The sequence below is a fragment of the Aythya marila genome (assembly GCF_965140915.1).
Source record: "Aythya marila genome assembly, chromosome: 1".
Lineage (NCBI taxonomy): Eukaryota > Metazoa > Chordata > Aves > Anseriformes > Anatidae > Aythya > Aythya marila.
Window position 1 is genome coordinate 105225022 of NC_139042.1, and position 26787 is coordinate 105251808.

General features: G+C 35.6%; 1 protein-coding gene across 1 annotated transcript in view; it reads left to right on the forward strand.

The window, feature by feature from the left end:
- The window catches only part of ROBO2 (roundabout guidance receptor 2), a 465479-nt gene that overhangs the window by 357114 nt on the left and 81578 nt on the right, over nt 1-26787 (forward strand). The window contains exons 7-13 of the mRNA XM_082784840.1: nt 3770-3894; nt 7835-8006; nt 13873-14078; nt 17714-17795; nt 18525-18690; nt 20440-20606; nt 24637-24758. Of these exons, the coding sequence (XP_082640966.1) occupies nt 3770-3894; nt 7835-8006; nt 13873-14078; nt 17714-17795; nt 18525-18690; nt 20440-20606; nt 24637-24758 (1040 nt within the window). The remainder of the gene's footprint in view (nt 1-3769; nt 3895-7834; nt 8007-13872; nt 14079-17713; nt 17796-18524; nt 18691-20439; nt 20607-24636; nt 24759-26787) is intronic.

Genomic DNA, 26787 nt, shown 5'->3' on the forward strand with positions numbered 1-26787 from the left:
AACAGTTTTTTCAGCAGATTCTTCTAATCATCTTAATGTTTAGACTGAAATAAGCATTAACGTAGCTCATAGCTCTAAAACAGCTGAAGCATATCAAGCCTGCTGTTATTTCTCTAACTGTACCTTTTCAAACTGTTTTTAAAATTAAAACACACACACACACACAAAAAACTACTTTGAGAAAAGCAATAATGACTTGAATAAGGTTTTGTCCAATGTTCTACTAATGCTGAACTTTGAGCAAGTCATGTTCTTAGTCAACCTTTCTGCAAAATAGGAGTAGTAATATTTACCTTACAAACAGCATTAATGCATGCAGATAATGAGTTTTTTTTTTTTAGGAAAATTGAACTGCTTATTCAAGCCAAAAAAAAAGCCTTGTTGTCTCTGAACAGGGTCACATTGCATTCTCTGGGGATAATGGCAGTCCTACTGCTTTGGTACTTATACTTGACCAACATTTCTCCCGCAAGTATTAGCTGTTACTTTCAGTTGTCAATTCTCATTAGTCAAGTGAAATTTGATAGATAAAATTGGTATGGTGAAAACATTGTTTCAGTGATATAAAACATGTCATTTTTATCTGTCTGTAAACAGAATTATAGCTGATTATGACGACAAACTGGAGAAAAACATGAGTTTCTTTCATTATAGAACAACTTATTTGAATACATAAGAAATGTATGCAAGGTTTTATTTCTTTTAAAAATGAGGGTTTTCATGTTCTTTAAGAGTATACTGTTGAATAGTTTGGCTGGTGGCCTTGGTTTTATGTTCTAATTAATGCAGTGACCAATAAAAGCTAGCTCCCCTTGAGATTATGGGGTTATATTTAGATTAAAGCTCTGGTTCATTTATTTATTTTTGTAATGAATTTCTATTAATTATGGATGCAGAATAATACTAGAAAACAGATCTGTGTATAACTATATACTGTGGTTTACTGGTGCCTTCAGAAAGTGTAAACTTGTAGCTCTGATGCCACAGATCTCCTGTTCATCTAGAATGGTGAATGCTGGGGAGGATTTGGTGTGCGGCAGGGAGAGAATAGAGCAACAAGGTAAATCTACACCAATTGGATTATCTGGACTGAGTCACTGCCTAAATTCCTTCTTCTTTTTCCTATCTTTTTGCAAAATAAAGGTTTGTTTTTCTGCTTATAGAAAAGTGAGGAATGTTAAAAGTTAGGCTTAGGTCGGATTATAGGTAGAAATTAGGAGGTTTATATCTCATACCTGAATTTGGTCTTTGCTACAGCAACAAGTACTTTCCTATTATATCTACTCAGAGCTTTGAATTACTGACTTGCAGTACAGCCTTGTGTGTGAGAATGTTTCAGGTGAACCCTTAAACTTATATACCTGCATTTATCTGGTTATGTGTTTTGAAAGATAAGCTCACAGAAATGTCATGCCTTTCTTTCGTCTGTTGAGCTGGTAGCACCATCCTTATAACATGCCTCCAGTGGACTAAGCATGCCTAAAAAGTGATGCTAGGTATTGATCATGCTTAGGTATGATCTGTGGGAGGGACTCCTGACAACATGTTTTTACCCTCATGATAGAAACATTGTGGTCTGGAGGCTACCTATAATGTAGCGCAGACTCGTGCATAGATCCTGTTGAATGTATATGTAACACCTGAAGAAGTTAGAGGTTTTCTGCTTTCCGCTCTGCCTGAGGTTGCTATTGATTCCATATTAATATCCTGAGCAGTGAACTTCTCTGGCTGAGCAGCAAGCACTGAACAAATTCAGTGACCTTTATTAAGTGGGTGGTCAGAACTGTAGAGACACCTTAGTGCACCGTATGCCTACAGGAATGGAAGTTTCTAATTCACGACTAAAAGATCTTTCTCTCCCTTCCCATATGATTGAATGAACAAATGCACATACTGTTTACCACATTAGTGCTTTCCAACACCTGTAGGGATTGTATTACAGATATGGTAGGTAAAGCAAGGTAAGAGAAAACCAAGGAACACGCTACAGTCCAGTGCTTTAGGAATAGGACAGGCTGAGTTCAGATCCTAGAGTATGTGTCGCAATACATATGCACTTACAGATGCCTCAAAAGATATGGGTCTAAATGGGCAGCAGCAGAGCACCTAGCCCTTCATCCCTGTGCTTTCAGAAGACTGATGTCTGCTGAGGCCCTGGAAAGAGGCTTGTCTCTCAAGAAAAGCCAAAACTTGTGCTCAGGAATACGAGACAGAAGGAAGATTCCTCCTTCAGTGCTCACCCTCTGCCTTCTAAATCAAGAGTGATGCATGTTTATTAAGTGCTTTACAGTTCTTGTTTTAAGAGTACATTATGCTAGTGCTATTTGACTTGTGATCTTTAGAATCCACGAGAAGTACAAAGCGTATTTCAAAAAGATCAGATCTGCATACATTTCTATGCTGTTAGCATATCTGCATCTGTGCTGTCAGCAGGTGTAATCGGAAGCTGAGTCTTGATTGCTCTTCGTGCCTAATTAAATAGTTTGTAATTATAATGGTGAAAATATGGTTTTCTAAAACACTTAAATTCTGTTTACCTAAAAGCTTAGTAGTTCCTAAACCATCGCTCTCCACAACCACCAGAGCAATAGTGGAATGAGGAGAAAAAATAACATTTTTTAATTTTACCTCCTTCTTCAGCCTGTCCCAAAAGTCAGCTAGTCTTTTGCAAAGAACAAGTGGGGATGCTGATTATCTTTTTTAAATATGCCAAACAGTATAGTTACAATTCCATTGAATTCCAATGTTGAACCAAGACTGAAGGGTTTGCATATCAAACAAGAAAACTTAATTTATTACATCATGCTGAGCATAGTTACTGAAGTTTTTTTTTTTATCTCATTTTCCACCATTGCTTCTTCCCCACTTTCCTTCTGCACATTACCGCCTTTTTTCTCCCTTTGAGCTCACACCAAGCATTGACTGTTCTACATCAACACTCCTAAACAAGTTAAACTACACCTCTCCTTTTGAAATTGTTCAGTTCTGAATGCTGTTAATGCTATCTACTTGAACACAAAGCCAGTCCTGACTCTTTTGGTATTTTAACTCCAATTTCTCCTTATCTTCCTTTCCTTTCCTCTTCCTGAGCTCCTGGAATACCTGTTCCTTCTTACTGCTTTCTGCAGCCCACTAACTTTTCAACTCTTCAACTCTTGCTTCTTTCTTTTCTTTACATAAGCCAAAATCCAGATCTGCCAAGTCTGTGATGTTTCAGCAAACCTTTTCACAGCAAGTCTTTCCACCCACTCCCTTCTTAACCACATTGCCCCTAAGAGAAGTTGAGGGAACTCCTGAACTTGTCTCTCTGCTGTCATCTAGAGCTTCTTCTCCTTTCTCAGTCATTGTTGAAAGTCTAGATAGTCAGACTGAAACAAATAGTCTGTATACCACGGTTCATCCTATGCAACACGTGATAGCTCCAGCAGAATAATAAGCTTTGTGCAGTGTAGAGTGTATGAGAGTGCTGGTACCTGTCCAGATGAAAGGTAGAATACATCTAAACCAGCATCAAAAACACTGGACTATTGTTCCTTAGCATTTCTTGTCATCTGAGTTTACACTAATGTGTATAATGTTTTTGTTGTTGTTGTTTGCTTGTTTGTTTTTTTAGCAACTGGGTATATTAATTCTGTCTAATTAGTATATCTGCTGTTATGTCTGCTGGCATAAAACAAATCTCTGTTAATTTGTCTTTTTCCTTCAATATTCCTCATCTCCCCTTGCAAAATACCCTAATTTTACACAATGTTTTTTTCTTACATTGTAGCTCCTCCACAGTTTGTGGTGAGACCACGAGATCAAATTGTAGCCCAGGGTCGAACAGTGACTTTTCCTTGTGAAACGAAAGGAAATCCCCAACCAGCTGTTTTTTGGCAAAAAGAAGGAAGCCAGGTAAGTTATAAGCACCTTATAAGTGTTTCAAGCCTTTCTAAATAGTCATACATCTTACTTTTCAAAGAAAGACATCTTAATTTTCATTCTTCTAATCTTTTGCAAGAATTTGTTTTTTAAAAAGTCATTATCCCTTATCAACATCATGTTGCTGTTTTTTTGCTTTTTCTTTTTCTTTTAATATTAACATTGTAAAGAACTCAAAGTCCATTTAAGCTGCTGAAACTTATGCTAGCTGCTGTATAAAGGTGTAAAAAGCAACAGTATATACCTTAAATGCATCATTCTAAAGCACCGAACAAACAGGTGGGTGAGACAAACAGTATATAAAAAAGCTATGGCTCAATTTTTAACTAATCAGAGTCAGTAATTGCAATTCATAACCTGTCTAGACATGATCAAGTGGATATGTATCTAGCAAGCTTATTTGCATTGGCATATTCTCACAGTGCATACAGATATAGGTTTTGAACACTCAGCTGCTTTCTTCAGTAGAATTATCTCAGGAAATTTCTGAATCTGTTTTGGAAATATTTCCCTGAATCCTTACTGTCATTTTGTGAAAGCAAAATTTCTGATGTAGACAATAATGTTGCCATCAGCTAATACTGATTCAGTGTTTGAATGCCTTGCCATAACTTTTTTTTTTTTTTTTTTTTTTTTGTGTGTGTGCTGCTTTTGCAACATTGGTACCATGTTACAACAGAAGTCAAGCATCCTTGCTTTCAACTGCAGTTCCTATGAGTATGTTAACTTTGGACATTGTAAAACCTAATGCCAAATTCTCCTTTGTTCCTGAAGAAAGATTAAAAGGGAGAAATGGATGTCCAAGGACAGTGTCTTCTGCAGCTTTGTGATGAAACTTGTCTGGCCTGCATCTGTCTATGTAGCTACACTGTGTGTCCTTGTCCCTTGGCTAAATTATTTTTTTTTTAGAGCACTGTGCTACTTTTTCCCCATACAGTGATATACGAATTAACTCAAGTATCCACAATGTGCTGTGCAATGCAGATGTGCCTGTAATCTAATCTGGAGGCACTGTGTAACAGCTCAAAGTGTGAGAAAAGAACTGAACCACAGATCTCCCACTCTGCCCCACCCGCTGCCGTTTCATCATTTTACCAGGTCTGACAGCGTTTGGTGCGAGGTTGCAACTTACAAAGTATAACACTATTACTTTATAATAGTGTTAAACACTATTACTTTATAATAGTGTTATTGTTACACTTATATGAATGTAAGCTTAGTCTTCAGTGTACTTCCTTCAGCATATTAATTAGAGAACTTCAAATCTAGTCACCATGCATCATGTGGTATTAAGCTTCTGGAAGAGCACAGTATTTTGTGTCTCAATAAGATGAACATTGTTCTAAGGGAAAAGTAAAACAGCATCTTGAAATTAAAGTAGGAAGTACTGATGTGCTTGCAAACATTTCAAAAACCTGCCTTGTAGAGCATTTTAATAACATGGTAATGTTTATGTAAAGTGAGCTTATAGTGTCACACTCGAATCTAATAAAGTGGACATCCATCATGCTGTAATAAAGAGAAGAGCTTCTAATTAAAGCAGGACATCATTTGCAGGATTAAAGTCATTTAGCGTAATTGAAAAGTGTTAATACTCTATTTTATCCTCTTCCATTGGTATCACTTCAAGGGTAAAAACGTTTTAAGGTGAAAATGCATCTTGTGTCTTTAATTGAATGTTATTACCTACTGATTGTACCATGTTGAAGCTGTTTAATTACAAACCTGGAAAATTAATTACCATATTGAGAACCAGATCCCTGAGGGTTAGAACGTTCTTTTTTGGCAAATAAATGCAACATAAAAATTGATACCTACATGGTTTATTATCGAACCTTGAAACATAGCTCAATGTGATTCATTATACCCTTATGTTAATCTTAATTGAGCATCAGTGAAGTAACATAGGTTAGTGTTACCATCTCAACACAGAACTTGCTAGAATTTGCAATGAGATGCCCTAGAATAGGTGAGCTTCCACATACTGCATTTCTTCATTAAAATATGGAGGACTGTGTTTTGGCCAAATTAAGCACTATCCATTGAACTTGCTTTAATTTGCACCTTTGCATGACTGGCTACAAGTTGTTACCTGGATTTACAGTCTTACTTCTGCTTTTACTCAAGGAACCGTTTGCAGCACCACTGTTAGTGTTTAAAGTAATGTTATGTAGTCATGTTAGCCCACTCCAATAATTGTAGGGTATTTTTCATTCTGAATCTATTTCTCGACCTTGTTTTTTCTGAGCACTACCAGCTGGAAAGGAGGGGACCTGTTTCCTCCTGCGTAATTTCTTGTGCCAACTTATGCATGAATGTCTGGTCCTCAGTACTTGGTAGCCTTTAACCAGGAGTTTAACATCCACCCGCCAATGAAATACTCCAAGGCAGGACATCTGTAATCATTGAAGTCTCTGAATTAAATTCATCCTTGAGATAAATCCAGAAAAAAATAATATTACATTGGAGGTGACTTTTGCCCCACTGTTTGCAACCCGACATGCAACCATTGTGCCCAGATGAGTAAACCAGCAGCTTATTAAAACCAGTGAAAATGTAAAAGCATTAAAATAGTGGACTGTATTGTAATGCAGGACAAATTATAGTCCATCATTACCTGGTCCTTGAAAGAAGGAGTAATAATCAGCTCTTACTGAAGTGTAAAATATTGTCTGGAAAAAATATTTAATGCCCTACTCTATGCTTCTAGGTTTATTTTTAGCCCATATAGATTAGCTTAAAATTTAGTAGTGAGCCATTAATTGAAAACACAGCAGAGGTATACAGAGCCACAGTAAAGACTGAAAGCTTATCAGGGTTTGGGGATATTCCTGAGACAAAAATGTGTATTTTTTAAACAGGCTTGTTGAGTTGAATATACAGACAGACCTGATGTGCCTGGAATTTATCCATTCATTACTACTGTTTAATTTGTCTCCTCTGTTCCCCTCTCTGTCTCATTGGGCCATCCTGCTAACCTTTCTGTTCATATTGCCTCTCTTTCTTTTCCTGTTCTTTATTCACATCTAGAGTTGTCTTAGACAGTATAACTTTTTCCTTGAAAACACAGCCCTCACCACTAAAACCTTTTAAGTCATTTTATCTGTATTATTGATTCATTCAGTCCTTCATCATATTCAATGACTGCTACATTAATTTTAGTTATTCTTACTGACATCTCTCTTTTCTCCAGTCCAGCCCAAAGGCAAAAGCAAATCTCCCTGCTCTGTGCTAACTGATGTCTTATGTGTTATAAAATTATTTTTTTCTTTCTTATGATTTCCACGTTAGATTTATACCCTTCCTCTTTACCCTCGAGGCTCCATGTAGCTTTTCTGATTTGGTATATTTCAGTTATAATTTCCTTTTACTTCTCCTTTAAGCTCTTGTGCTATGCCAGCTTCTCCTACTTTATGACCTGTTTGTATCTTCCTCCTACCTTTACTTCTGTGCTGTACTTACTTTCTCCTTCACCCAGATCATATTCACTGCCAAAAAATAGCCCTATGTTCCCCCAAATCTCCAGAATTCAATTCTTCTATTTTTCTAATATTTACTGTAGTTGTATTCCCGTCTTTGACAGCTAACCAAGTATATTATTAAAATTTTTAATTCAGAATGAAGTTAAATGTTTAACAAATACAGATCAGTCAAAAGTGATTGTTGGAAAATTTCTTGGTGCCTAAATCCCTAGCCAGAACACACCTTTGAATGCTATGAAAGGGCTGTTTCTAATTTAAACTGCAAGTTGCCCAAGGCAGGAAAAAATTGTCTCTGTATGTTCATAAATTCATAACCACACTTTTTATAGAGAGAAATTTTAAGGAAAAATTATCATATCTTTAGCTGAGAGAAAGGTGGCTCTATTATGATTCTATATCTAGAACTGATGTGAGATAAATTGTCTTTGCAGAATCTGCTCTTCCCAAACCAGCCTCTCCAACCCAACAGCAGGTATTCAGTATCACCAACTGGAGACCTCACTATTACCAACATTCAACGGTCTGATGCGGGCTACTACATTTGTCAAGCACTGACGGTTGCTGGAAGCATTTTAGCAAAGGCTCAGCTGGAGGTCACTGATGGTGAGCTATAGAAATTCCTTTTTTTTTTTTGTAAGACTGTATCTTAATATAATATAAATAAAGGCATGTGAGATCACAAAATTCATACAAATAAATAGATAAGTTTCTACAAAAAAAAAAAAACAAAAAAAAACAAACAAAAAAACACAACACTGTGAAAAGGGGTCTCTGCACAATTCTCTACAGTGTCAAAAGGGCACTGAAGTCCAGTTTGCCTTTTACATGCTCTTAATAGTACTTAATAGCCCAAACAAAGGACAAAGCAGCTTAGAATACAGTTGGTGAGAAACAAAACTGCTCGGTTCACTAGAGCTAAAGTAGGACTGCAAAAAATGTTGTGAAGAGTGAATAGGTATGTGATTAAAGCAATGGACTGGGGTGCAGAAAAAGAAGTCTCGATTCCCATCTCAGTCCCAGCCTTCAGTATTACCTTAGGCAACTTGTTTGGGAGTGTATCCGTAGCTCAATTTAAATCAACATAGTTGCCTTCAATTGCTGTAGTACTGGTAGTTTAGAACAGCTACAGCATGTAGCCTTTTAGTCCATGTGTGAAAAAGACACCAAGATATTTCCCTACTTCGGAGCTGTGTTCTCAGTATGTTTAGGTGTGAAGAGAGCTGTATAAATACATAAGCAAAGAAGAGTTGGCAGGAAATAAAAAGCACTACATGATCTGACTTGATTCTTTCCTTTTTCAGAATTTTGGGCTTGAATGTTATCATGCCTTGAAGTTTACCGTACCCTCTATACAAATAGCAATCCTTTTCTTATATCAGGAATCCCACCAATACCCCTCTTCATCCTGTTTTGAATAGAAGGCATTTTGCATTCTTTAATGTTAGTAAAGACAACAAGAGAATTCCTCTTACACTAGGAGATCGTGGCATTCCCCTGCATCATTATTCCTTATGTTAACTGACTCATTAAATATCTCCTGACAGACTTTGATGAATTTTTGCCATTAAAACTGTTGTTATATGCAGAGGTCTACTTTTACGGTCCCCTCAGAGACCTGCCTGCACCATGAAAGTTTGAAAAGATGTCTAATTCTGAATAATCTGGCTTTTCACAAGAGCATATTCATCACAAGTGACAGGCAGAGAGGTTCAGGCACGTTACAGAGGTTTGAGCATTAATTTGATGCCTTTTCTTTGTTTTCCAAAAGCTGTCTATATTTTTATGACAAGGGGAGATAATTTCTGCCTTATCCTTGCATCTTTACAAGCATATTGCTTTTTGGTAAAGCAGTTTCTGGAGACTAAAGGCTAACCTTCGCTCTGCAGTCTCTTTAAGTCTTTTCTGTCATGGTATATGACAAAATGATGCATTTTCATTCAGTTCAAATTTAAATGTAGATTAAAAGGTCGTTTACAATTAATGGAAAGGCAGTATTTTTTAATATCTGTTCGTAGCGCAGCCAGATTCAGTGCCACAACTGTGATTGGAATAAATAGAATACACAAACAATGGCTAAGAGGGCATTGAGCTGTTAATGGTTGCACCTGCTGATGCTGTACTTTTTACTGCAACAGGGGCCGAGAGGATAAAATCAGGTTCAAGGATATCAGTGATGAGAAATTCTTCCTCTTGACAGACAAGTCCCATGGTCCATCTTTATCTGTTTCTTAGGGGGAGGAACAATCCTGATTGACTGCACTGGAATTTTCACTAGTTTATTTAACAAGTCAACAGAAAGCTCATAAAGATGTCCCTGCTAAAATGCAAACTCAACGACAATCAGTCTTGATTAAAGGTGGTGTGCATTCCACATTGCTGAGGAAAAGCATGAGCTGGTGGCTCTGCTGCTGAAGGAATGCAAGGCCTGTGTTCTTCAAACACTTTCCAGAACCTACTGCCAGCATGATCATTATGAAATAATAGAAGGTTGCTTTATAGAAATACCATTTCATCCTCAAGTCAAAGGGCAGGTGAGGTCAGGAGAAAAGTGCCAAAACAATGCTGTGGGACTGAAATTGTATAAATAAATGTCCCATTAGATCACAGACATTTTTTAATTGCTTTCAGCTAGGAAGTTAACCATCAGTGTCTAACTAATCTGTTTTAGTTGATGCTGAGCAGAAGTTATGGACGCTAATGATTTTTATCAGTAGGGAAATCTAATTTCATGGTTTTAAAAATTTGATAAAAGATAAATGCTGTGCATTCTAGCTATATACTTAAGCATTAGTGTCCCAGTTTTTGGCTGGTGATTTCAGTTTTACTTCACAGCCCTGAATTTTTCTGTTTGGTTAATGATTTAATAATAGTGGCGAACCATCTTTTTCATTTTCAACACATTTTTGTTTGATCCAGGGTAATTTAGATCCAATTGAAGTTCCAATACAGAATGAAAACATATGTCATGTGCAGAAAAACAAGTGCTTAATTATACCATATATAGCAGTGTTTCAGTTGTTACAGTTTTGCACTTACACGTCTTTACTGGAAATATTTTTAACTCAAGTGTTCACATGAGAAGAGATTACTAGCTGTGATGAAATGTGCTGAGTTGAGTGATAATTTTGCTGATTATGGACGGTGCTAAGAGCCCTCGGTGTATTTGAAATTCAAATCTTGTGTTTTCTTGAAAGGCTATCATATAATCCACTGTCTAATGCACATCTGGAAAAGCAAAATCATTTACAAAATTGAGACAATCTTAGCAGTCTTTTCAAACTCCAGAAGTGAATATGCAGCTCAGAGTCTTAAAGTGACAGATCATGCAAATAAAACAAATGCTTCCATCTAACCATGTCTGTATACAAGATAAGAGTAATTTACATTTTAAAATTTACTCCATAGATTTATCCATCATACACAGAATATTTTGGATAAGTTCTCAACACTATAGGTGTGTTGAATATTCTGGAGTATGTCTCTCAAATCCCCTTGGAAGAAAGCAGGAATGAGTGATTTAATAACAGTCACAGTTCAGCTATCTGCAAATCTTGCCACCTTCATTCTTAACCCAGATCTAAATACATATAAAATATTTTATAGCAAGCGCGACAGTTTGAAACAGGAGAGATTCAGAACAACTATGAAGCTCTTCTGCAAAAAAGACAGAGGAAGGAATGACCTCTGCTTTTCCACCTTCCAGGAGAGTACACTACCCTATCATACTAGTGTTCATCATAAGAATTTTGTGAGTTGTGTCTCATTTTCCTTGTTAATTTGCCAGGAAGGGTTCTCAAAATGTTGATTTTGGAAGTGCCAAAGTAAAGTTAAGAATTCATTTTGTCATTCTATTTTTTTAATTTCCTGTCGTAATTTGACAAAATTCCACCCAAATTTATATATGATTTTAGTTCATCCAAATTGCATCAGTATTTTCATACTTTAGTCATATGAAATATTCTGTGGAATATATGTAGAAATTTAATGCTAGGAGAGAACAAAAAAAAAAAAAAAAAGAAGTGGCATAAAAGAAACTAACAAACACCTCTATCTTTCTGTGGGCATTTTTATGTTATTGCATTATTCCTCAGAATGCTTATACTATATTTTTAAACCTCTAACTGAGTTTTGTATCCTTACTATAGATGAGACCTATGTAGTAGGGATACAAGCACATATACACACATTTGAGAGAAGATTTACAAGTCAGAGTTGTGAAGACAATATAGTCGTTCACAGATCAGTGGAAACCCTAAGTGTTCATTTAACCTTTAGCCTTAGTGTCATGGAAACCTGTAGTGGTCTTTCACCCATAACAGCCTTGAAAATGAAGATTCCTTCTGGCCAGGAGACTTTCAATTACATTATTGATCAAAGCTATTTAAAGGATTATGAGCTCCTCATTTGGGCTGTAAAAAGAATCTAATTACATGCCAAAGAACAATATCTGTAATGCAGTAGGTTTTGAAAATACCTACATTGCTATACATATGACAGGCAATTAGCTGCAGGAAATAACTACAATGGAATAGTTAGCAAAATAGTTCTTCCCCCCCCCCCCCATTTTTTTTTTTGGTAGCTTGAAAACTGGGAGTTGCTTTTCTCTGAATCTAAATGAAAACGCACACAACTGAATTTTCATTTAAATATACTACTAGCGTAGCTGCAAAATGAGTCTCAGCATAAGCTGAGATCAATTTTTGTTTCACCAGGTGGCTGAACTATGTAGTCATAAGGAACCTTAATGAGATCAAAAATCTTACATCAAGGTGAAAATATGATTTATTTATTTTTTTAATATAGTATTTCTTGTCCTATCTTCCTATCTCTGAATTTAGCTGGTGGTATCTTAGAATTTCTAAAATAGATTTCAAGTTCTTTCATTAATAAAAAAATCTGTATTGGTGTTCTATTTTCAGTTTCAGTTTCAATAAATGTGGTAAACTCACCCTCCAAGGTGTTACTAGTACTAATGATTCTATCCTTTGTATATTTTGTTAACAAAATTAAGGTAGTTAGCTTTTTTTTTTTTTTTTTCCCAACAATTTCAGAAAGGAAAAAAATATATTTTTTTTAATTTTTATTTTTTAAATTTAAGTATAAAGTGAACCACCAACATATCACTAATGTTTTTTGTTTATTAAATAGCATAATGAATATGCTTTGGAACTGTGGAAGGTTCCAGAGGCTTGCATCTTAAAGAGCTCAAATACAACAGAAACTTACTGCTTCAGAATAGGTTATTTTCATCTCATTGTCAGAGTCAGGTATTGTGTATGAAATATAATGACCCAGATTCTCAGCTGGAATAAAAGATTAAAACTCAGTCAACATCAGTGGAAGCCATCTAATTTTTACACTGTCTAAGAAGCTAATCCTGTCTATTACAATATTTAATGTCATATGTAGAATTGTTAGGTTGTTCAAAGATTAAAAACAACAGCAGTGTTGCAGGCAAATACATAAAAATGAATTCTTGATTCTGTTATACTGATTTTATGAAGGAGGTATAGCCTTTTTTAATTCAAATATTCCACGTTCATTTTATATAAACACTTTATTTAGGAACAAAGAGTTATATTTTGCTGCCTAACAGATGGCTCTGAGAATAGGTTCAAAAGCAGAATTATTTATGAAAAATCGTTCTTTCAAGAAAAATGAGCATGAGCATTATACCTCATCTTCAAGATATCCCACTGGTCATGGAATGAGGCTTACATGCAGCCATGCACTCGCTCACTGGTTACAGAATCCTTTATGAAGCATTTCAAGCATGCAAATGTAAGTTATTAGGGAAAAAGTAGCAAAGTTCATTGCTTTACAATGTATGAGATGATTTGATAAATAAGTTGTTAAATAGCTTGTTTGAACTTTTCTCCACTAGGCAGTTTTTAGATTGCACTGAGTATTTCTAATCTTGTTTGATATTTTTGCTGAGGAATGCTCTCAAGTTGAACAAGAATGGGGAATACGGTTTGTGCCCATGCTAGAATGGCTATGGTGCTTCACTTTGAACTTTAACAGATTTTCTCTTTTATGCCTTAAATCAGGTAAACAATTAAGCAGATTTTGATGTGACATTTAAACACATGTTTTTTTTAAAACATTTAAATGCTGAAGTGCTAACATTAAGTCCTAAATTGGAAGAAATAAGAAATATAACTCTTTTCCTTTCTGAATCAAGGTCTTAATTTACATCTCCTCTCCATCAAATGAATGTGATGATCTTTGCTTACAGAAGTTTATATATATAGGTGTTCTCTCACAGTGGCAAAATAAGTCTTACAAAGATGCTTTTGAAATATACCAGTCAATCAGTAAGGTGTATCTGTATCTGCAAAACTAATGTTTGTAGCCATTTTGAGGCTAACATAACCCAATCTGTTAAAATTGGTAGTGTCAAGCAATGGACTGACTGCAGTGCCCTATTGTCAAAGCCATGAATGCTAATACATGCGTTGCTGTTTAGTCTTGACAGATAGACCTCCACCCATCATCCTCCAGGGGCCTGTCAATCAGACGCTGGCAGTGGATGGGACAGCTCTGCTGAAGTGCAAGGCTACTGGCGACCCGCTTCCCGTTATCAGCTGGTTAAAAGAAGGCTTCACCTTCCTGGGCAGAGACCCTCGAACGTCCATACAGGATCAGGGGACACTTCAGATTAAAACTCTGCGGGTGAGTGGCAATAACAAAGCAACTACTGCAAATAATATGGAGCTGGTAGTGTGAGCCTCAAGCAGCTCTGCTATCTTGCTGTCTGCTGTGTTCAAAATGAATGTTGTTGTCTCATCTACTGTGAAACTATCATCAGGTCCAAATCCTATTCATTCTTTGACATTATGCTAGTGAAGGGAAAAAAGAGGGACCAAACTAACATCTGATACCACTATTAAAAATCACTTAAAAATGTAAGTGATGTTAAAAATCGTATGTAAGTTGCAAGAAAACATGAGTTGCAGGTGGATAGACATGTAATAGTCCTGTTTATCTTTTCAGTCAGTTTTAAGGTGAAGCCATTGGTCTGTTGACTGTGTTAAAACTTAGAGCAGTTCATTTTCAACACCTGGTCATTATTTTCTAAGGAGTTTTTGTACTAGCAAGGGATTCTGGATTTCATCAGGGGTTTGGCCATGCTTTTTTTCCATCAGTGAGTCTTGGCAGTCTTGAGCTGGGCTGATTTATTCCAATGTTACGCTTGCTGCAGATGTTTCGTAAAGCTGCGGATAAGAGCAGACAACTTATACTGTAACATACATGCACTTATATTCAGAGGGATTTCTGTTCAAAATGAAATGCCTATCATAATATTTGCATTCTGACACATAAGATATAATACAGTATCTTAAAGGTACAAAGAAATTTTGCAATATTCCAGATTGTATAATGCCAGACTTAGATGGTAAGTGCTCTATCACTAATCTTTGCATGTGTTTTTTTTTTTTGATTTGTTTTTTAACTTTAGATAAAAATGCATATTTGTTTTTTTTGTATTTGAACAAGTATGTGTATAGAAAAATACTAAGGTAAACGTAATTATTTGTTAAGAATTTACAGACGATTTCAGCAGTCCTTTAATTTAATCAGCAGTAATTCCTGCGCAAAGCTTTTTCATCAAAAAAATAAATAAATAAATAAATAAATAAATGTCAAGAAACATAGCTATTAGGGGAAGATATAAACAGCAGTTTTGTTTTGTGGTACCATCTCATCAGTGATTGTAGATGGATTGCTAATTTCCTTGGAACAAAATGGAATTTATTAAAAAATTTATGCTACCTTTCCTTGAGTAAACAATTTATCCTTCCTCCCTGGGCTGAAGGCAGGTTTAGGCCATGAAGGTTAATGCATTTTTCCTGTATGACTGGATTAAGGAGTGCACTTGAATACTCAAGATTCCCCAGTAGTATTAGAAAGCAGCAATTAAAGGTGGAAGCTTAGTGATTTCAAACAAAATTTGAGGCATCAATGATGGGCTGCTGTGGAACATCCATGAGGCAGAAGCTCCTGGGATACTTGTCTGCATGCAGCTATGCAAACATCGAAATAGGCTCTGAATTGTGCCAGCGCATTCATCTTGCTGGTAGATGCACAAGGTCTGTAAATGAAACAAAAAAAAAAATGCTTACAAGGGGAGTGGAAAATAATATTAGTAGAGAGTGTGGTTTTGAAAGACATTATGCTTTTATTGATCCTTAAGTGGCTAATTCACTAGTAACTGGTTTTCCTTAAAGGCTCGGAAGGACATTTCTTACAAACCCCTTAATTGCAGTAATGTTTACTGCTCAAGTCAGACTTACCAGCAAAAACCACACATCACCTTAAAAAAAAAAAAAAAAGATTTTCTCTTGTAGGTTGAAATTTTAATGTATTAATTGTGTTTAACTTCACTCTCAGAGTCACTTCCCAGCAGGAACTGACAACACTTCCTAAGCAAAATAATAATAAATAAATAAATTAATTAATTAAAAATCCCACGAAATATGCCCAAGTATACTTATATATGTATGCAAAACAAATGACTATCACCTCCATGTCCTAGTCCTCAGCCTTCTTCTCCCCTTACAATTAATAATCATTATTGCAATCATAAAAGATATCAAGACATAGGTAAAGATGAGCCACTACCATTTAAGCCTTTGAGACCATCCTCTTCTGCTTTGTAATTAATCTCTCTTTCTATGTGTAAATCACGAGTCTGCAGCAACCACAGTGACCCATGGGCCACAGACATAAATATGAACATAGAGATTTTTCTGATGAGCTAGTCTTCCAGGTTGCCCTGGAAGACAACTGAAAACACACAATATGTCACACACTCAGTAGTACCCTTTTAGACAGGTCAACAGTGGAGCATCTTCCTTCTGCTTTGTAGAAGTGTACCATGCCAGATGTAGCCATCTGCATAAGAAAACTGCTTATTATACAGAATAGCAATGATTTTCCATTGACCTTCCCTGTTGTTGTTTTTTTTTTTCTCCCTCATAACATAAAAAGTATAAATAATTGAATTATCAATACACTATGTCTGTGTCTAATCCATCCACAGTCTGGAAGTTAGATAATTTACCATAACTTGCAGAGGCAGCATATCTCCGGCTTGCTTATATGTCAAGTTTGCCTTCTGCAAGTTACTCTGTTGTGTATACCACATACTTCATTGGGTTTGCCATACGCCATCTGTCACAGTGGTACACAAATGAAGTTAAGAACCACAGCACTGAGAAATATTCTCCATCATCACATAATGAAAAATTATAGATTTAATAAAAGCTTGGAAGGAGCAAGATAAAATACAATACTTCAGAATGCTGTAAGACTCTCTCCTTTGGAAAAGCTCTCTTTTCAAGAGTCTTTCTCATTTTGTTAGCAATGCCTGTATATTTGGGGTCCATGAGCCATTGTCAGAGGGGTTAAATTATTCCTTATTTTTCATGGTAAAAGCGTCCCCTACAATACAAGTTATGCTCATTTAGATAATTAAATTGGCATTACCCAGTTGCTTCCTGCCCCTAAGAATGGTACACTGCAAATCCAGTCTGTCAGAAGAAATCACCAACAGAATTCTAACATGAAAAAGTTAAAGATCAATTAAATTACATATCAACAAGTAATCTGAAGAGCATCACTCTTATTTACCTTTACATTCTTTTTGAAGGGTTGGGTATAAGCACATTTGTCATAGTTCCAATCTGCATTTAGCAGACCACCCATTACAATTCCTTAAAGTCCAATAAAGCTTCTTGGATGCTGTCCTACTTCCGTCAAGTCATCTGGTGGTGAATATAATTCTTCTCCATTATCACTAGAGTCAGCATTCTCCCTCTTCTGCTTTTATCTTGACATTACCACACTTTTATACATAGTGGTAGGACAGCTCTTCTGTATATTCTGTGCTTTGTAAAGTTGTGGTCTTCCATCCATCTCTGTTGTTTTCTCTAATTCCTGTCACAGAAATCTGTATTTTAAATCTTGGTAAGGAATAGCAAAATACTTGGCAAATTTTTCAATAGAACAACGAGATCAATATTGACAATATAATTTAAAAGCTGTTCCCAAATTGAATTTGGAATATATGAACTGACAAAGGAATCACAATAATTTTGTACAAATCCAGAGTCTTTTGCTGCCAAACTTTAGTTCTCTAAAATTAAGCCACCATTAAATAATTATTTGAAAATGTCCTCTAGCCTGTTGTAAAATATAGGCTAAGTCATTCTTACCAAGAAGCACTTAGAAAAATAAAACTTGAGTAAACTCTGTCATCTGATTCCGAAAAACTAAAACTGCCCTTAAATGTTCTTTATGTCTAGCTGTCTGATACTGGAACTTACACTTGCGTTGCTACAAGTTCAAGTGGGGAGACATCATGGAGCGCTGTGCTGGAGGTGACAGGTAAGACATGTCCAGGGGCCATTTTTCAGATGTCACAAAATGAAAACATAGACTATGTCAGAGCAATCTGAGTCAAATACTCAATTCTAGAAATTCTGGGTTTGAGATAGAAAAGGTTTTAAGTAGGAAGGCTGGCTTTCTTCACGTGCCTTAGATTTCATTGTGATTATCTCTGAACACCCATTGACATTGCAATAATTTGTCTCCAGTGACAGTGGTATGTTATAGTTCTTCCAAACAGGTGCATTAGTAAACTCTAGATTCACCCTGTGATTGGCTTGAGCAAGAAGACTAATGCCTACACAGAGTGCACCCTGTGAGCACCAGAATTGATCTGGACATAGGAACATTCACAGTCTTTCTAGTAGAGGACGTTTTGGTATTTTATGTAAATTTTAGCAAATATGTTTTTTTATTATTATTTTTTTTATTCTCTCTCTCTATATATATCTAGTTATATATATATCAATTTATGTATATATATATATAAACTTTTGAGTTTTGTGGCTTTTCTGTCCTTTAGTGAGTACCAGAAGTATGACAGTTCTTCATCCTTAAATACATGTATATCTGATAATGCAATTATTGACTTAGTTCTTTGCAAATTAAGAATATTGTTTATGCTGATTTTGCAAGTATTTGGCATGTTTTTTCTTTCTAACCTTCTACTTTGGTCAGATTTATACAGTAGAGGATAAAAAGTAAATGTTTTGCATTTGCCCCTTACAGAGTCAGGTGGAGCAACAGTCAGTAAAAATTACGACATAAACGACCTCCCTGGGCCACCATCCAAACCTCAAGTCACTGATGTCACTAAGAACAGTGTCACCCTGTCCTGGCAACCAGGGACCCCTGGAAGCCTACCAGCTAGTGCATATATCATTGAGGCTTTTAGGTATGTGAATTATTCTACTTTTAGTCTCTTTCCTTTATAATTTTGCTTAAATCCTAGTACCAGCTGTTCTGCTGGTACTGTGGTGTTCTTTTGGACTCTACATGTATTATTAAAAGTTTATTAAAAGACTTAACTCCTGTGGAAGGCATTGATTCTTATTCTATAAGGCATTTTCATTTGTTTGTTTGTTTGTTTTAAGTTATCACATTTATTTAAAGTGATTAAGTAGAGAACCATCTATCTTTTTCCTAAGGTCAACAGACATATAATGAGACAATGTCCACTCTTTATTTTTTTACTGTTCCCTTAATTCCCTTTCAAGTGAGAGTCCACCATGGGAATGCTGCAGTTGAAGCCATTTGGGCCAGTAGCATTGCCTCAACCGTCAGAGTGCAAATAAACTGAAAATAAGTGGACAATCTTTAAATCGCTCTGTGTACTTGAATTCTTGTTCTTGTTAAAGCAGGACATATTAAATAGTTAAAGCACTTTAAATTTCTATGCTTAACTGTTTTAGATGGAACAAAACTATTAACTGAAAAGGCTGGTGTTGATAATTTATGATTTCATCCTGCAGCCTAAGGTTGAAGAGGATCCAGCTGCTCTGTTCCACACAGCAGCACTTAATGTGTGGTAGGAAAGAACTTCCAGGCTCCAATTCAGCTAGTTTGTTTAAGCATTGGCTGTACCTCTCATATGCATAACAATAACAATATACTCTTCTGCATGTTAATGGGCACATTCTTACATGTTTTTCTGAATCAAGATCTTCAGCAAATAACAAATAGTATCATTTATCTTTTAATTAAAATTCAAGCAAGAATTTGTCAAAATAATATGCTTGCTTATTTTAAAAGTTACAGTGATAATGCTTCTGTGTATGTTAATATGCAAAGAACATCATTACGATGCATGCAGATCACTGATTTTGTTTTAGAACTTGTGCAGAACTTTTACATTACATGAATGAAACAATAGAAACATGAAACTAGCAGCTTCCCGTTTTCTTTTTCCTTTAATATGCTTAAAGATTTTTTGTCAATGCTATATAAGAAAGCACAATAAAATCAAATTTTGTCTTTAAACTTTTGTGATATTTCACCCTAGATAAGCTTTAATGGCATCCCATAAATAACGTTAACAGAAGCCAGGCATTTTTATTAAAAGCTGTTTTAACAATTATGTTTGAAATCTCTTCACACAGTGCATTATAAGCTAATTATAATATTGTCCAATTGAAAATATAATGACAGAAAAAGTATTCATATAAATTCCTTCATTTACAAGGATATTTTTAGAAGATTTTTTGTTAACTTTACATATGAATTTAGTTCAAGGAGAATATTTCTCTTCTAATGACAACTATTGACATATTTTACTTCGCAATATAGAAATTTATTCTTGTAATAGGTTTTTCTTTTCCAAGGTTTATGTTCGAGTGGTCTATTTATCATTCTAATTTACTGCATTCCACACTTTCCTTTTGCAGACATCTGTTAGACAGATAGGAAAACCTTTTGCTTTTGCTTCTGTTGAAAGAAGTATCTTTGAAAGCTCTGTTATTTTTTTAACTTGTCTTGATGAGTTAACTGGAACTACAAAGTCTTTTTTATTTTTACCTTGCTCTTACTACTTTTTTCTGTAGACTTGATACAGGTTTACAAAAGTAGTCCTTTTTCACTTCCTTTTTTTTTTTTTTTTTTTTTCTGTTGCATTACTCTATAATCTTCAACGGCTTTCTCATTGCAGCCAGTCTGTGAGCAATAGCTGGCAAACAGTGGCTAACCATGTGAAGACCACTCTCTACACCGTGAGAGGACTGCGCCCCAATACAATCTACCTGTTTATGGTGAGAGCTATCAATTCACAAGGTCTGAGTGATCCCAGCCCAATGTCAGATCCTGTCCGAACACAAGGTAATAGCAATTATTAAGGCTTATATGCTTGAGTTAAAATAGAAAGGAACTGAGAGTTGACCAATAGATTTGGACATTTTGTGTTAGCATTCTGACTGAAGGAATCAGGAATCCAGCTTAGCCAATATAGTCCAATGACTTCTGTATCAGTCTTGAGCTCAGGAGAGATAGGTTAACTCCTCAGTGCCTTGGTATATTTTTAGTTTTGTTGTGGTTTAACCGGGCAGGCAGCTAATCACTACACATAGTTTCATTCACTCTCCTCACCCCAGAGTGGGATAGGGAAGAGAATATTTTTTGTGGGGAAAAAAAAAAAAGTAAAAACATAGGCTGAGATAAAGACATAATAGCATAATAGGACAAATGTGCGTAATAGGACAGAAAAGGAAGGAATAATAATAATAATAATAATAATAATAATAATAATAATAATAATAATAATAATAATAAAAGAATACACAGAACAAGTGATGCACAATGCAATTGCTTACTGCCCACTGACTGATGCCCAGCCAGTCACCAAGCAGTGACCTTCCCAACCCACCTGGCCAATTCTATTTATTGTACAGCATGGTGCCATATGGTATGGGATGTCCCTTTGGCCAGCTTGGGTCAGCTGTCCTGGTTCTGTCCCCTCACAGCTTTTTGTGCAGCCCCAGCCTTCTTGCTATCAGGATAGCAAGAGAAGCTGAAAAGTCCTTGAATTGGTGTAAGCACTGCTCTGCAACAACTAAACCACCATTATATCAGCATATATAATGCAATATCAGCATTATTCTCATCCTAAAACCAAAACACAGCACCATGCCAGTTATTAGGAAGAAAATTAATTCTGTCCCAGCGGAAACCAGGACAAGTTTGCAGGTCACAGACGGCTGGTGTGCTCCTTGATGCACTGTTTCCATTAAAAGCCAAGTGAACTAACCATCCCTCCCTTTTCTGATGTGTTATGAATAACATGTTCTCTTCTGTTATATCCTCTGTCTTTAGTTCTTCTCCATCATCAAGTAGAGATATACTATCATAACAAGTGCTTAAACAGACAGACAGACATCATGTTTAACGTTAGTTTTAATCACAAGAATTGCACAAAATATCCATAGTGTATCAATTAATCTGGTCCAACATTTGTGCAGCTGATTCATGTAAATTAAGGGGTCTGCATGATAAAAATACTTTAAAGTTATTCAGAGAAAAGTATAGATCTTCTGTTTATAAATCTACATTTCTGAATTCTTTAAATTCATAATTCACTGAATAAACCAAGTTTCGGTTTGTAAATAATAAACCAAAAGAGAAGGCTGAAGGGAAATCCCTTATTTGTTGGATGATGATATAATTGATAGCTGCGATCCTCCATTGCGTGTGTGCAGAGGGTCTGATGACTGTAAATTTTATTCACATTACAGCCAGCTCTAACCAAGTGTAACTGTCATGAACAAATTTCTCTTCACAGCATGTTTTTTTTTTGGCTTTGACAACATATTGCTTGAATACTTCATTCAAGAGTGTAGTTCTGCATTAAGCAGGTTGGAGTACAGGAATTAATCATTTTTTGAAATTGTAATTTTTTCAAGTCCAAAGTAATAGCTCCTCTCACAGTTAATTTACAATGAGATGATCTTTCCATGTTTATGGAAGTTAGAAAAGTGTGTGTGGAGAGCCTGTGAATCCTGTGTAAGCCTTCAGCATGTGTAATTGGAATTGTGTCCTTTGTTGGTCCTAGGTGGAAAAAGATAAACAAGTAGGGTGGTATTTCTCACACATCCAGCTTCTCTCATCTAGTCTGTTCCTGAATAAATCTGTCCTTATTAGTTACATCCTTTAAATAATAGTAACTGCTGTAAAAGGAAAAGAGAGCTGCTTTCTGAGAATCTGAAGGAGTGAGTTGGAAGGGATTCTATGGAATGACTATCCATGGAGTATCACAAGTTTTCTTCTTTCTTACTCTCCCGTTATGATGAGGTGACTCACACTTTTCATTGCACCAGTCTTTAGTCTGCATAACTTATCACCTAGTTTAAAAAAAAAAAAAAAAAAAACACACACAAACAACTTTGGCATTTCAGTGTCAAGTGTAGACTTTTATCTGACATACTGACAAGCAATCTGATTTCAGCAAAAACATGTCTTTTAATTAGCTACAGCATGTGTTGCAGCTTCCATTTCCAGAACCTGTTTAGCAGTCAAGCACACTGAACCATGTACAGGATTTATAGCTTCTTTGGTAACCTCCAGTTTAATAGAATTAAATCATAAAATCAATTGAAAATTAACATAATGTTTTGATGTGATTTCTAATTATGCCTGAATTCAATTCAGGCTGACAGAGGAAGCTGACACACAGTAGAAAGCATGTTCACAGTGGCCATTGAGGAAGAAAAAAAACAGATATAGCAATTCTATGTAATATTAATTTTCAACAGGTTCCTGTGGTAGCTTTAATATAAGCATTTGATTTCCTGGTATTATGCGTAGCAAATACAAGTAATAGGAGTTTGTGGATATTTTTACTAGTGGACTACAAGTAGACAATCAGTCACTTTCAAAAGGCTTACCTTAAATTACTTGTATCATATAAGTATAGAGAAGTCAGTAATTACTCTGAGAAAATTTTTGAATTATTTTGTTTGTTTTTTCTTCACGTGTATGTGAGGTTGATCCAAAAAGAAGCAAAATGGTTTTGGCTAATGAATCTCATGAGAAAACTAAGCAGAATTCATAGATGGCTAAGCAGGCCTAGCCATGATCAGGTCTTTTTGAATATGATCTGTGCACGTGTTTCAAATTTGCCTTTTCTGGAAAAGTACAGATAATTTGAAGCATAAATAATCAGTATACATATATCTAACAGGCATGTCTATCTACAAATAAAAATTAACATAGCTAATAAGGTCATCTGTAACTGTTGACCAAGAACATCATTTTAAGGTCTTTGAAGGATCCATTAAATGTATCTGAAACTTCACTAGCTTCTAGAAAGCACCTTCATTTCTGTCTAAGGAAGAGGCAAGGCACATGTTACTGTATTGTATTGTAAGTGATAGCTGTAGCTCAACATTCTCCTTTTGGTGCAATACAACAGAAAATGGTGATTTCTAGGAACTATCAAGAAAAATACATGCGGCATAAATTCACATTGCACATTTCCTACTCCCCTTTCTGACACATACTTTATATTTGCTGCTCCTAGTTAGGAAAGGTAGTACAGCTTCCTTCATATTATCACAATGCACTAACTTAAATGCAGTCTTTAAAAACTAGGCACTAGAGCCAAATGTGGTGCTTGGAGATGGTTTTCATGATGGTTTTCCATGGACCTGTACTAAATGATCAAATCCCTTCTTGTTTTGACTAGAAGTAATTTTCCTCCCACTTTGAAAGAGTCTTTGGCATAATTTTGAAAAGATTTTTTTTAATGCCTTTTATAAGATCAAAATCAGATTGGCTTTTTATTTATCATTTTACTCATATTTGCACTAAATTTCATTATCTATTATTTGTGAAGGGAAATTTCATTTTGCAGAAGAAAATACTATTTTTAGTGCTTGCTTTCTTGTGTGCATAGTATATAGGGATGGGACGTTTAGTGAAAATTTGGAAACATATAATGACTTAATGTCATGTATGCTCTAAGGAAAAAAAAAAAACAACTCTTAATATTCTTCAATTACACTAACCAGTTTGGTTGCAGACATCTGTGCAACATTACTGTTATCTGAACATTTTAGAAGTAGTGAATATCGCATCTCTCTAATCACTTAGCAAATCTGAGAAAACTGCCATCAAGTCTGAATACTCATTTAAGTATCTTTTTATTCCATGATTACCTAAGCAGCTACTTGGTATGTAGCATTTACTTGATACATTTTGGAGTCTGTATTTAAACCTTAGAATTGTATTGTTTTAAAGATACATACTATATGAGAGTGTTTAAGTCAGGTCATTAAGCTAATTAGGTCATTCTAATAAATGCCCTATATGTTCTCTCATTAAAATAACACTTTCATGTGTGTTCTTGGCCTGGCAGATATCAGCCCACCAGCACAAGGTGTGGATCACAGGCAAGTTCAGAAAGAACTGGGAGACGTCATTGTACGACTACATAACCCTGTTGTGCTGACACCCACGACAGTTCAAGTCACCTGGACAGTAAGGCTTCTGTTATAACTACCTTACGTTACTTTAATTTTGCCTATTTGTCCTTACAGTGCTTTTTTTTTGTTTTTTTCCCACTACCATGAAAAACACAAAACACGTCTTTACTCTAGCATGAGTGCTCTGCTAGACTAACATCATCCAGGCATAGATGTGTTAACGATATGGTCTTAAAGGGAGCTAGGTTTCTGGCTAGAAAAATACTATAAAAAATGGATATGCTTAACAACATAATCCAAAGGGTAATTGATCTGCGCACATCAAAAATAAAGTTAAATATCAACATTAAATCGTTGCATAAAAAGCACTCTCCACTTCAAAGCATAGAACCTCTGACAACATCCTATTATTTGGTAACTCTAAAATGCAAAAACAGCTTCCTATAGGGCATTTGTAGAAAAGTCAGCAGCATGTAATGCTGATGCCTGATCCACTGGTAGTGTCTGGTATTCTAGCATATGCCTTACCACAAGTCAGTGGATATTCTTTCATTATAGAAGACCAGAATCTTTTTGGCAGTACTTAATGTTTCTATTTGAGGGGCTAAAGTACTGTGTAGAACTTCTAAGAAGTTAAGATATAAGTATTTGGCTTTCAAAATGCTATGTTTCTCTTCCAGAGGCTTGAAGGAAATGATCTGTTACCATATAAGGACGTTGTCCCTAGGCATTCCACACCACAAATGAGTGCTTTGCTCTTGGGGCATCTGCTCTGGAGGAAGTAGAGTCATGCGTGGAAGATAGAGACAAATAGTATTGCACTGCGTATCACCAAAACAATTGTATTAGGTAGAATGAATTCTGCAAAAGAGATATTCATGATACTCAGGGCTTTTCTACTGCATGTAATGTTGCTTAGAGGTTAATGTGTACAGGGGATTATACAATAGGATATAAGTGTGGTAATAGATTGTGTATTATAGGGATTACTGTTGTTTTTGCACAACTCAGTCATATTTATCAGGGCTTATGCACCATCCTTGTTCTGACATATTTCATTGGTAAGGGGGCCAGATTAGAATAAATAAATAATTCTTGTCTTCCTTAGAAGATTATTTAGAAAATCTGTTACTGCCTCTTGCCATTGATGATGTCAACACTCAGATTGCCTTTCTAAAATGTTGTCTGTTTCAGCTAAATAACTCCAGGCTAGACAGACTTTCATGTTCAGGTGCCTTTGTAGCAAACCTTTTTTTGCCCAAGCAGATGGGTCAGTAGTTAAGAACATTGAACATTAGCAGCCAGTAAATGTAAACCTGGATCATGTCTGTGTGGTGCTCTTTCAAGTACTTTACTGGGTGTTAGAGCTATCAGAAACACAATTTCATAGGCTTGCCACTGTTTATAAACAGAATTCAGTTTTATGCAGTGTGACCTCTTTCATTATATTATAATGAATGCTGTGAAAAGTCTCTTGGTGCCCCTACTGAACTACTAATGAGTAAAGAAAACATGGTAAGTTAAAGGTAAATCATTATGAATGTTATGGGTATCAGCTTATCTGAAAAATTCCTTAAAGCAATGACCCTGTGCCACCTGACAAGTGTACAGGTCTCTGCAAAGATGTTTTAAAAGTGAGGAGAAGAAAAACACCAAAATAAATAAATAAATAAATAAATAAATAAATAAATCTCTGGAACAGCTAATTAGAAACTTTCCGGCAACCAGAACAAAACCAACTAGTTAACCATAAGAAAACAGCCACTCTGTCCAAAGAATAAGGTCCACACTATTAATTTAAAATGATTAAATAGTGTAGCTAACATACAGAAGGACAGAAGTATCATGAGAGTCATAAGACACTTTGTGCTGACCTTCTGCAATTCGAAGAGTGAATGCCAAGGAACTTCCTTTATTACTGAGTTTCTGGTGTCCTGATTCCCAGCAAAGTAACACCAATTTCTCTCTTCTTTCTGAGTTTTTTTTTTTTTTTGTGTGTTCCCTTTTTTTATCTATTATTTGAGTTTAAAATTTCAGAAATAGTTCTCTGCTTCTGTGTTGCAGTCTTAAAATATTTTGAAATA